The 12720-nt window shown below is 38.1% G+C and overlaps 1 protein-coding gene and 1 pseudogene across 1 annotated transcript; one reads left to right on the top strand and one right to left on the bottom strand.

Annotated features, from left to right (window-relative positions):
- Nucleotides 1–579: 579 nt before the first annotated feature.
- LOC145766808 (uncharacterized) lies at nt 580–11532 on the top strand. The gene is made up of 4 exons (XM_082578514.1): nt 580–719; nt 2433–2516; nt 10771–10863; nt 10965–11532. The coding sequence occupies exons 1-4, from the start codon at nt 580–582 to the stop codon at nt 11134–11136; spliced, it is 489 nt and encodes a 162-aa protein (XP_082434640.1). The 3' UTR covers nt 11137–11532.
- On the bottom strand, nt 3873–4720 carry LOC145765975 (uncharacterized; annotated as a pseudogene).
- Nucleotides 11533–12720: the final 1188 nt, after the last annotated feature.

The following is a 12720-nucleotide window of genomic DNA, read 5'->3' as shown; positions in this document are numbered from 1 at the left end:
CTACTTTTAAAACAAACCTATCCCTGGTAAACCAACCGCACTTGTTTTGTTTCAAGGTTTGGTAGTGCAACACCCAACCTGGGTTAATCTTGGTTGACATAGGTCAAAACATTCTCCAGAATTTTTATGCTTTAATTATCGTGAATTATGGAAACCTTTTTCTATTGTTTCTGCTGTGCCAGCGCTGAGCACTCAGCTGAATAATCTGATCATGTGGTATTGAATTTCATCGTCACTTGAACAAATTGATACAAAAGTTATACGACTCCAACGTGTTCTATTGTTGCTTGAAGGATACTTTCTGAGCGGCATGTTTCAAATTGTGAACAATCAATCATATCTTGAATGACATTGACACTACAAACAGAAGGCGGGTCGCTTCGTACTAACTTGCAATGGCTACAACGGACTTTTGTTTCTAGTCAATGGTAACAATTTTGTATGTCACTACTACGTTAGCAGATGTTATGTAATGTTAAAAGTGTCCATTTCTTTACTAAAAAGCATCTTTTTATTCCTAACACTTACTTATAAATGACACCACCACTCACAGCAGACGTAACTCTGTATTAGGTGAGAATGGTTCTTAAAACAGATAAGGCCGCCAATAGAGGGGCCAAGGCTTTGTTAGACAGATCTTCTGTCCAACGAAATCATCAGCTAGTTCTTCTTGACGCAGCCAAGCAGCACAGTCTACAACTGATAGACACTGAAATCAGGTAAGATTTTGATTGAGACCTAGGATGTGGACAAGTTTTTTCTCCTGCGGCTGGCTAAGCTTTTCAAATCAGAGACAAGCCGGCATGAACAGAAGATACTTTATAAGCTTTCTAAATTTAAAAAAAAAAAATTGGTAAAGCTTTGTGTTTATTGTGAAGTTTAATAAATCGTAAAATCTTCCCAGAGGAAAATTTATGCCAATTTAACGAGATAAATGATTTACTAACAAACAACAAAATTAATCATTAAAGTGAAAGCGATAAATGTGAAAGGTAAGCTGCCTGCAGTGCTAGCTGTAAAACTGGGTTTGCAGCAAGCTTGACAAAGAAATATTCTATGTGAAAAAAAAATTTGTTTTAAAATCTTTACCACTAAATTTTTTGGTAAACGTTCAGTTTATAATATTGAAATTTTAGTTGTTTTCAGTAAAGTAAAATTTGAGGGCAAAATGAAATTTGGGGGCCGCCCCCCCATCAAGCTTAGAAGTTATCGCATGGAAATCCATGAACGTAGCCACGAAACGTTCATTCTCAAATTTTCCAAAAAATATGTCTTGTACGGTAGTAAGTTGTTACAACGTTTAATACCATTGTAATTAATATTGCCTCTTCACCTAAAAGTAGCCTTTTTCCCTCTAACATTGTCTTTGTAGCTACGTCACTGGTATAAACTTTGTTGTCATCGATCTGGAGTATTTTTTCAACATTTTTGCTTTCACTTATTGACGTTTAACTTGGAACCGTCTTGATTTTAACTTGGAACCGTCTTGATTTTAACTTGGAACCGTCTTGATTTTAACTTGAGCCCGGGATGATTTTAGAATCCCGTAACTATAAGAGGACTGAAAACTTAAAGAAACTACCTCATATTTGTTAGATAAGTTATAGTACGTTGTTCTCAGAAATGTTTGAATTCCGGGCCCGAGGATTTCATTGGTACGGGCGCAAATTATCCTCTCAAAGGCCCTGACTAGGTTTGTTGAATAATGAAACTTAACGAATCACGTCTAGACCAATCATGTCAAAAATATCTTTTCAAAAAAAATCATGCTCTTGAGCATGCTCTGCAACTGCTAAGGTTTTCAAGCTACAGGGCTCATTTTTAATTTTTGTATCAGATTTGCTATGTCATCGTATTGTTACCCGACTTATCCTCACTGCGTTAAGCAAGAAAGAAAACAATCGGTATAGTTTTAAAGTCTTTGGTCTTATCAGATATTACCCGACCTGGCATCGATTCCAAACCTATCAGCACCAGAGCTGGAGGCGGTAACCACTCGGCCACTGAGCTGGTCACCATCGTCGTCGTGTGAGCTTCTGGGGCCGAGGGTCTATTCTTTTACCACCCCAGATTCACGATGTTCTCGGACTACACTAGAAGGCTACTAGAGAGCAGCCAGTCTTTGGTGAAAACTGAGCTGGTATGACTGGGCTACAGAGTCAGCAAAAACTACAATGAATTACGAAAATTGCGAGTAGAATGTTGCTCAATGCCCATAGCTCGAAGCTGCAGGTTTTCGTCCGACTCTCTTCAGGAGCTATCGTCGGAATAATAAGCCTAAAAGTGGTGAAGTAGCCTATTTGCCGTAGAAGAAAAATGAAATGTAAATTTGGCTAAACAATTTAAAATTAACTAAGAAGTTTTTAGGCATAAACGAATTCTTTTTGGCGGCATAAGATTGGATCCAGAGTTTTTATAAAAATTGCTTCTAGTGCTGCAAGGTGGAACGAGGAACGGAAACGAATTGAAAACATTTCTAGTCTAAAGTTCAAAGCGCATTCTTCAATATCCAGCAGGTGTTGTCCTATATATTGCAAAGTCACTAGATATGTTTTTGTTATTTACAGTTTTGCAAGCACGATTTGGCTGATTTCTTGTTGTATTGTTTCCTTCTCTTATCATTCCGGCGATAACCCCTGATGATGAAAGTCAAACAAAACCTGCAGCTTCAAGCTACCATGAGCAACATTCTACTCGCAATTTTTATGTTTTGTACCACCAATCAACTCTTCAAATAAGCTATGACTGAAGCAGAGTCTGTTTGATGGCGAGGGGAAGGTTTATCATTGCTCGAAGCTAAAATACTGCAGCTTCAAGTAACAACAAACTTTCTTGCCATATTCAAGATCTGTACCACAAATCAAGTCAAAAGCTTTTTTAACGCCAATAGGCTATTGTCACAAAAAAATTGCTCTTCTACTGGCAATGCTGTAATTTACATAGAACATGCAGCAATGTAAGTAAGCAGCTTACGCTAGCACTGGAGTTATAAAAGAAGGATGACTAATTCAGGATAGTAGCCTATACCTTTTACAAAGCTGTTACAATTTCGATAACTAATTACGGTAAATAAACGCGACAATCCTTTAACTTTTTATATTTTTTATTAACTTGGCGTTGCATCTATTTTTTCGGTAGGTTATTGTGCCACAGATAATTTTTTCCCTAAATGCAGTAAGTTGACAATAAAATATATCGATTGTCAGTGAGAAGACGGCAGAAAACCCGGTATTTACCCAATGATGCAGCGGTTGTTGCCAGTGGCGCCGGTAGAGGGGGGGGGGCAGGCGGGGCAGCTGCCCCCCAATGTTTTGGGCATCATCTTTTTAATTTTTTTTTTATATTATTACATATTATTTTTTTTTAAATATTTGGATCCCAACTTGAAGTCAACTCAAGTTGCAAGGGGGGGGAGGAGGGGGGTAAAAGTTTTCTCTTTAATTTTAAACTTGTTCTTTTTGCTGTGATGAAACATTTAATAACCAATTGAGGCTTTTATTCACTGAAATATAGAAATACAAAACAATAAGAACTAAAGACAAACTGATAGCAATAGATAACGTAGTAGGCATACAACACAAACTTCTACTGTAACATATAGTTTCAAACACAAGACTGCGACGCTCTGGCAAAGCAGTTGAAAGGAAAGAATGCTTGTGGTGCCAGAGGCATCGCGCTTCTTAATCAAGCAGCAGATGGCATAACTACCAAACACAAATTGCAGATGTTGTCAAGACGTAAATACCACATTCCTCCCTCCTTCATCTTCGGAACACCATCTTCGAATAATACAATAACAAATTGACAAAACGATATAATAACAAACAGCTACATTTCATACATGATAAATAAATGCATTACCTACAGGCACCTCAAACATCGTATATATTGTGACCATATCTTTCAGGTGGTCTAGTTACTCTAGAAGAACGTCTCGGGTGCGTAGAAATGGTTAAGGGAGATTTAGTCATTTCATGATTAGATTCCGAAGAAGTATGAGCATCTGCATCAATATCTGGTGTAAGATTTTGCTGTGTACCTGCGGTTTCTGGTGAAGGGTTTTGTTGTGTACATGGAGGTTCTGATGTAAGATTTTGTTGTGTGAGTGAAGTTTGAGAGGGAGATTCAGAAGGAGTAGAAATCATGTTATCATTGTTTGATCCTTTTCTAGGTGTTGGGGCAAGATCGTTGGTTGAGACGGAAGATTCCCGACCATTGGGAAATCGCACATGGGCGAAACTCGGGTTTGCGTCCAATAGCTCGACCTCTTCCACAAGCGGATCGCTTTTATTTCGGACAAAACGTCGGAGTAGGACTGGTCCTGGCTGGATAAGCCAGCTAGGAAGAGATTGACCGAACATACTTCGACGACTAAACCCCAGAAATCGTTCGTGGGGAGTGGTGTTGGTTGCAGTGCATAAGAGAGATCGTACTGCGTGCAGAGCTTCGGGTAGAACTGCCTCCCAGCAGCTCTCAGGCTGGTCATACGTTCTTAACAAGAGTTTGACAGTTCTCCAACAGTGTGGTTAATTCTTTCACATTGAGAGTTGTCGGTAGGGTGGTATGGTGTACTCCGACTACTCGCAATTCCTCTGTCTGAAAGATATTGCTTGAGATCTTGAGACATGAATGAAGAGCTTCGGTCGCTGTGGATATACAATGGATGACCAAATAAAGAAAAGAGTTGACCAAGGCATCGAATAACAGTGGGCGAAGTCATGTCTTTACATGCAAGTGCGAAAGGATAGCGACTATATTCATCAACAACAATCAACATATACTTATTCCTGCCATTGAGGGGTCCTTTAAAGTCAATGCTAAATCTTTCCCATGGTCTCATCGATTTAATCAACAATTCGGCTGGTTTACGATAAAATCGAGGTTTTAATTCAGCGCAGACTTTGCAGTGCAAACAAACATATTTGACATCTTCCATAGAAAAAGGCAGATTTTTAGTGCGAATGAAATGGGACAAACGTGTAATGCCAGGGTGCCCAAGTTTTTCATGGATTTTGGTAAGATCGGGCGAGTTAGAAGATAGTGTACAGTACTGTACACGCTCTGGATAACGCATCTGGAACTAGATTGCTTTTACCGGGTCGATGCAAGATGTCGTAATCGAAATTTCCCAATTCGGCACGCCAGAGCTGGATTTTGTTGTTTTTAATTTTACCTAGTCGTTTTGGGTCAAACATGAAGGAAACGGCCCTTTGATCTGTCAGAAGTGTAAACTTGCGGCCATGTAATAAATGGCTCCACTTTCTAACCGCATCCATGATAGCCGAAGCTTCTTTTTCTACAGTTGAATAGTTTGCTTCGCAACGAGAAAATGTTCTAGAGTGAAAGGCAACAGGTTGCCCTCCCTGATTTAAAGTGGCAGCTAAGGTATGCTCCGAAGCGTCGCACTCCACTACAAATGGAATTCCTTCTTTGACACTGGTGAGGCAAGCAGATGCAAGACCCTCACGTAAAGTTTCGAAGCTTTTAATAGCGTCAGAGGGTAGAGGAAAAGAAGATGATAGATTGGATTGTACTAAAGGTCTAACCTTTTCAGAGAAATCAGGTACCCATTTGGCATAGTAAGAAAACATTCCCAAAACCCGTTGTAATTCTGGTTTAGATTTCGGCAAGGTAAGTTTGAGCAAGGGTTTAAGGCGTTCGGGGTCAGGTTTGATTTTACGGTGTGAAAGTCTATAACCCAGTAAGTCAATCTCATTACGAGCAAAAACACATTTCGATTCATTAAAAGTTAAGCCCTCGGCTTTAGCTGCAGCAAACAAGGCGTTTAATTTCGCGTCATGATCTGCTCGATCATTGCCACACACAGTTATATTACCAAGATAGGGATAGGTGTCAGTCAAATTATGCTTTTCGATCAGTTTGTCAACAATTCGTTGAAAAAACGACACACCGTTAGTAACACCAAATGGTAAACGCGTGAATTGAAATAATTTTCCTTCGGCTTCAAAAGCCGTAAATGGGCGGTCAGCAGGACAAAGCGAAATTTGATAATAAGCGGATTTTAAATCTAAAGTGCTTAACACAGATCCTTGTGCGATTTTCGCAATTTGATCACTTATTTTAGGAAGCGGATAAGCATCAAGTAACGTAAATCTATTTACAGTTTGCGAATAGTCAACAACCATTCTTGGTTTATGTCGTCCATCTCTTGCAACCAGCACTTGCGCTCGCCAAGGTGAATAAGAAGGTTCGATAATTTTCTCGGACAAAAGTTTGCTTACCTCCTCCCGGATGAATTTACGATCTTCTTGATTGAAATTCCGAGACTTAGTAGCGATGGGCTTGGAGTTAGGTTCCAAAATTTGGAATAAACGAGGAGATTCCATGGTTGAGGCAGATACTCCGCAGTAAGAGTCTCCGATCACTAACTTTCTTTGTGATCCATCAAGCTTGAACACAACTTCTTCATGCGGGTTTAGAAAACCTTGGCCTAGTATGATGTCGGCACAAAGTTTTGGTACTACTCCAAAGACGACGTTGTAATACTTTCTCTCTTGAAGTTTGACGTCAGTACACACTTTCCCCAGCACTTGTGCAGTGAGTTGGTCCGAAGCCATTGAAACTTTAGATGGCTTGCCTTGAGGTTGCAGTTTAATAAATTTTGCAGCTTTGGCACTCATGAAGTTGTCGGATGCACCTGTGTCCAGCAAGCAATCGAAATCCACCCCTTTAATTTGTGTACGTAGTGTGGTTTTGTTTAAGCATTCTGGGACTGTACCAAGAACAGAATACAAGTGAGATTTTTCAGCATCATCATGGGCTGTGTTGTCATCGTCAAGTGGGGACTTCTGGCCTGCAAATGGTATTGCAGCTGCTTTCCGAAGGTTGTTTTGGCAAACACGTTGAAAATGACCGATCTTGCCACAAGCATTGCAAAGCTTGTCTTTCGCTGGACAGAAGTATCTGCCACCGGTATGGAGATTACCTCCACAAAAAAAACACTTGCGCTTTGTGCATCGGTTAGAAACTGTAGGTTTCATTGTTGCCGTTTTCACATCGCTGCTGGATTGCTTAGAAATGGATGAAGCACTCTGGGGTGAATTAGTTAAATAAGAATTTGAGTGTTTTTTGGCTTGGTCCAGCATTTGAGCTTTTCTAATGGCAGTTGGTAAATCCAATTTTTGCTCTTCAAGTAATCTCTGTCGAATTGTATTGGAGTTGATGCCATTAATAAAAGCGTCTCTTGTAATTTCGTCTTTGTAGGTCTCGGCGTCTACGTTTTCGAATTCGCATTCTCTTGCTAGTTGACGTAATGCGTGAATGTATTCATCGATGGTCTCTTCAGGATTTTGAACTCTGGTCATTAATAAATGTCTAGCAAACACAACATTTTTCTTTTTATGATAAGCATTGTCGAGCGCTGTCCTTGCTGCGGCGTAGGTCCCTGCATCTGCGATGAAGGCGTAGGTTCTGTGTGAGAGTGAGTTTGCTAGTAACCCCAGCTTGTCGATGTTTTCTTGATTTTCTTCGTTTCTTTCAACCGCAGTTAGAAAAGTTTCAAAAGTTTTTTTTCCAGTGATCGTATATTTTCTTTGCTTCGGGCTCCTCTGGAAGGAGTTCCAGTCTGTTGGGTCGCAGCAACTTATCCATTAATACAAGTGAATAAAATTGTGATGAAACATTTAATAACCAATTGAGGCTTTTATTCACTGAAATATAGAAATACAAAACAATAAGAACTAAAGACAAACTGATAGCAATAGGTAACGTAGTAGGCATACAACACAAACTTCTACTGTAACATATAGTTTCAAACACAAGACTGCGACGCTCTGGCAAAGCAGTTGAAAGGAAAGAATGCTTGTGGTGCCAGAGGCATCGCGCTTCTTAATCAAGCAGCAGATGGCATAACTACCAAACACAAATTGCAGATGTTGTCAAGACGTAAATACCACACTTGCTGCTGTTATTATTGCGATTTTGTAATTCTATTCACGAACTTCGCCTGCTGCCTGTCACGTAACAATTGTTACCGGCTGTTCAACAGATTGGCTCTTGCTTGGTTCTTGAGTGGTGGCAGTGCATACGACAGTGGGTCATTCAATGTTTCAAGGATATCATGTAGATTTAACTCAACGAAGTCTACTAAAGTAATACAGTAAGTAACCAGTGGTTTGATGACTATCTCTGGCTGGAGTATTCAGAAGCTAAGGATGCCGCATTTTACTTTCCCTGTCGAGTTTTCAACAGCTTGGTATGTTATAGTCCTGTTAATATTAGTTAAAATTTATTCTTTTAAACTGCAATTATTCTCCACGGTGTTGAATGATTTTTTATTCTTAATGTTTCTTTATCCTATCCACGAAGATTTTATGCGCAATATAATGACGATAAAGTTTAAAACACAAAATGAGTGAACAATTATATTATATACGTATTAAGATGCAAAAAATGCAGTATGACGAAATAATGCAACTAAAGTCAACATGTTCCTACGTTTATTAGACGTTAAAATACGTTTCACTTGTAGTAAAATTCTTTTCTCATTCTTTTATTTTTGAGGATATTGCGTTGCTTATTGCCTTTAAATTGGAAGACTTGCGTCCCGCGAGCAACATTGTGCATTTTTTACATCGATTCAACGCCCTACAACGTTGAATCGATGTAAAATCAGCAGATTTAGCTGGCTGGGGTTGGCGTTTTAATTAATTATTTTTACTTTCAGTGAAGCTTGTTTTTACGTCTAATAAACGTAGAGACATGTTGACTTTAACTGTATTGTTCCGTCATACTGCATTTTTGGCATCTTAATACGTATATAATATAATTGTTCACTCATTTTGTGTTTTAAACTTTATCGTCATTATATTGCGCATAATAAGAAATAAAATAAGAAATATAAAAATTGTTCTCTAATGTTGTGTTTTAAACTTATCATTTGATATTGTGCATTTTCCTGATGAAATCTTCGTGGATGGGAAGAAGAAATATTAAGAATAAAAAATCATTCACCGGCTGAGTATTTATTGCAGTTGAACTACGCCCGGTGGCCGTCACAGTATATTTATTCCATTAACTTTTATTAGCCTCAATTCTCACAATGTCATAGGCTACGCAATACGCATGTGACCGCCTCTGCGTTTGATATATCTACTATGTTTTGACATCTGTATTTTCCAAGCATGGAAAAACGTTTTCACAGCGTTTCAGTACAGTATTTGATAATTCTTCTGTCAACTAACAGACTGGTCAAAATCATGAGGCATATTTAACTAACAGACTGTTGGATAATCAGAAAGTGCTTTTGTAAAAAATGGTTTTTTAATCTGGAAAAAAGCTACGCTGAATTTCGCTAGCCATGGCAATTGCAAGTCCCATACGGAATCAAGCTGTGATTTATTTTGAATTTTATTTTTTTCAACAGATCAAACATGTCAAAAATGTGGGACTTTTGGTAGGTTATATTGCAGTAGACAATAACAGTAGAAAACAAGATAAATTAAATAATATATCACTGTCTTGCACCAGTGACGTAGCCAAGGAGGGGGGGTTGGGGGTTTCAACCTTTCAAATTGAATTTACGGATGTTAATACATTGTTTGCAAGAAAAGCTTAAACCTATGATGTAATTTCACGTCAAACTGTGCAAGGATGCAAGCCATGTGTAACTGCTGAGATCGTTGGTTCGATCTAGAACGTCTAAACAGCTTTCGTTATACAAAACTTGAATATATCAGAAATAAAGTAACTTCATTGTCTCAAAGCTTTTTGTCTGATACTCATCAAGATGTATGACGTCTATGACGTTACATTTTCTAAACTTTGGGTAGGAAATAATAAAACTATAATAATCTCGCAAAAAAAAGCAATCAACCTATGTCTCTAAAACAAAGTTTGCCTAATTTTAAACAAAACTGCATTAAAAGAGCGAGTTTTTCCAATACCAAACGTTCAAGTATCTCAGCCTGGAAGTAGCAACAAGAAAACATAGAGACTTAGCTTTATTTCCGAAAAATGCCGAAGAAAACATGATCTTATCCTTTTGCTATGCCATCGGACAGCACCATTTTACAGGAATATTCATACCCACAATTTTGTTGAAAATGCTCAGAATGCACCAAACTGAAAGTAATTTTTCAAAAATTTCTGGGGGAGGCTCCCCAGACCCCCGCCGCTAAGTCTCGCCTTCGGCGAACACGCCATCGGGCTTTGCCAGTTGGCCGTCAACACTCTCCCTTTCAAAATTCCTGACTACGCTACTGTCTTGCACTGTAAATATTTTGCCCCCCCATTGTTGAAGGTCTGGCGGCGCCACTGGTTGTTGCCAATTTGTGTGACAATGACAACAATTTTCACGGCCGAAAGAAAAGTACTAGGAAGGTTGTGTTTGCGTTTGAGACACTGTTTTTGAAGAGCCATTTTACTGCTCTCTTTTCAATTCTAAATGGGTTTGGCAACTGAGCCAGCAGTGTTTTATCCAGGGTTGCCAGATAGCGTAAAATTCGGGGGGGGGGAATGATAAATTGATCTAATTTTATATGCTGTGTCCGATGGCTAAGAAATCTTTCGGAGATTTGTTTGTGTTAGCGTATAATTTTCTGTGACATTAGTAGTGCTGGACGATAAGTGAAACTTTTTTTTATTATTTATCCTGTAATATCGGAGTTTCAGACTAATACCGTACTGTGAGATCTTCCAGCATTCACTAACAACCCAGGTTTTAATTGTTTTGTAAAGCAGAAAAAATTAATTTGGAAAGTCAAATCTGGTGACAACAATTCACTAAATAAATTATTGTTGTTTCAATAGAGAAATACTAAACTTTTACAAGGCCGTACGAACACACAGCGGATATTGCGACTCAGCGGTGCCCACTACCGGTAAAGAAGCAGAAGATATCAAGTTGAGTATAATATAACTGCTATTGTATTTAAGAAAAGGCAATGCGAGGCATGGAAATTTCTGTATTATTATTGAAATTTCATGATAGTTGTGTTTTTCAGAGAACTCTTTACAAGCCCTAAAATGCTATTTGGAAACAATGACTATCAAAGCCGAATATCTACGGTTTTGGCAAGAGAGAGTTACATCAGAAAACACTTGAATATTGATTACACCATTCAACAGCTGAAAGAAAAGAAGAAACTCATGTGGCCAAGCGCACCTGGGTGCTAGCCAAACATTATTTCCTTGACAAAAGAAAAAAAATCAATAAAGCTGCGATCAAACGACGAAACCGATCACCGTGACAGATTGATATTTGCTTTAGGAAATATATATGATCCACTTTTGCTTTCAGGGCTGTATCAGCTTAATAATTCTAAACCGTTATTCTTGGTCAGTTCATTCAATTGGATTATTGTGCAAGTTTTTACTGATTGTAATGATAAGACTTAACGTTTGAAAAAAACAGCTTTATTGACCAAGTTGTGCATACGAACCTACATAACCGCCCGTTTTGTGCACACAGTAAACCTTGTGTCATTATTTTTGGTCATCAGCGAGCACTGTTCTATAACATGATTCATGTGTTGGAATCTACCTTACAAGGCTATTTGTGAAAAACAAAATTTTGGCCATATGGAAAATAAATTCTGAATATTCATGCTTCAATTTTTTATTTTAAACGGTTTATCTGGCAACACTGCAAAGCGCTTGTAACAAATTTTCAGCTTAAAAACATTTTTTTAAACAAGTAATTTTTAATCGAGCAAGAGTTGACCAGCTTTAATAATCAGAGTCGTTGAGAGAATATTTTAGGCCGGTACTAATGAGATCCTTAAGCCCTCAATCAAGACACACCTTGAAACGGTTCCGGGCCCCCAAAAACATCCCAGGCCAGGGTGCAAAAGCACCCCCGGACCCCCTGTCAACGGTGCTGTTAAAAATAATTTAAGTTCATAAAAACTTGATTCAAGCATGATCAATTATTGCCAACGAACATTTCAAACAATTCAACTTTGGAAATGTTTAACTTTTGACTGAGGAGTTTTGACATTGAAGATCTAACACATTTTGAGCGTTGAAATCAGTCAATATTTGGCTTTATTTGCAGACGGTCGCGTGGCAGGTGGCAACACACTGGAAACATTCAAAGATAGTTCACAAGGCCAATTAATTTTAAGCGGCTTGTCAGCTTCGACTGGTTAAATTCGAATGTCTTTTGAATTGATATCTAATTGGTTACTAATTAGCACAAGATTTAAAAACACACAACCTTTCATCTCTCAGTAAAATGACAGTTTGCATGTTGGTTAATCTGGAGTTTCTACTTGCAATTCCAATTGGATTTGGCGCATCTTTGCTTCAATAAAAGCAAATTGGAGCAACAAATTACAAGTTACAGAACAAAGTCCGCTTTTTCCGAGAAAACATCTCTACAGATTTGTAAAGGAAATTAATCGCTTTGTACCTGATTTCAAAATAATTGATCAGGGCTGTTTTACAAAAAGAAAAAAAGAAAACTTATTCGTCTCTTGGATGCAGTCTAAACTTTTTAACTTAATTCTAATGGTAAATTTAAACAATTCTTGGGGATATTTTATTTTGTTGGATTTACCATAGATGTAAAGTACTTTTGTTTAAGTAAGAATCGACGCTTTTTGGCTGGATTTTTCTTTTTGAAAAGATATGAAATTTCTGATAAAAATTTTTTTCTTAGTCCAATAAAACAAACGTAAGTTTAAAAAACTGAACTATTTTAAATCAATTTTAAACCGAATGTTGATGCAGTTATGCTTTACCATGTTGCCATTTTTT

Source organism: Aplidium turbinatum, chromosome 3 (assembly GCF_918807975.1).
Source record: "Aplidium turbinatum chromosome 3, kaAplTurb1.1, whole genome shotgun sequence".
Taxonomy (NCBI): domain Eukaryota; kingdom Metazoa; phylum Chordata; class Ascidiacea; order Aplousobranchia; family Polyclinidae; genus Aplidium; species Aplidium turbinatum.
The sequence above is the reverse complement of the archived record's forward strand: the minus strand, read 5'-3'. Positions and strand labels throughout refer to the sequence as shown.

Excerpts from the sequence above, each read along its gene's own strand:
- LOC145766808 (XM_082578514.1), top strand. The coding sequence starts at position 580 with ATGGTTCTTAAAACAGATAAGGCCGCCAATAGAGGGGCCAAGGCTTTG. Across the intron at positions 720-2,432 it reads CTGATAGACACTGAAATCAG|TGCTGCAAGGTGGAACGAGG; the intron begins GTAAGATTTTGA and ends AATTGCTTCTAG. Across the intron at positions 10,864-10,964 it reads AAAGAAGCAGAAGATATCAA|AGAACTCTTTACAAGCCCTA; the intron begins GTTGAGTATAAT and ends TGTGTTTTTCAG.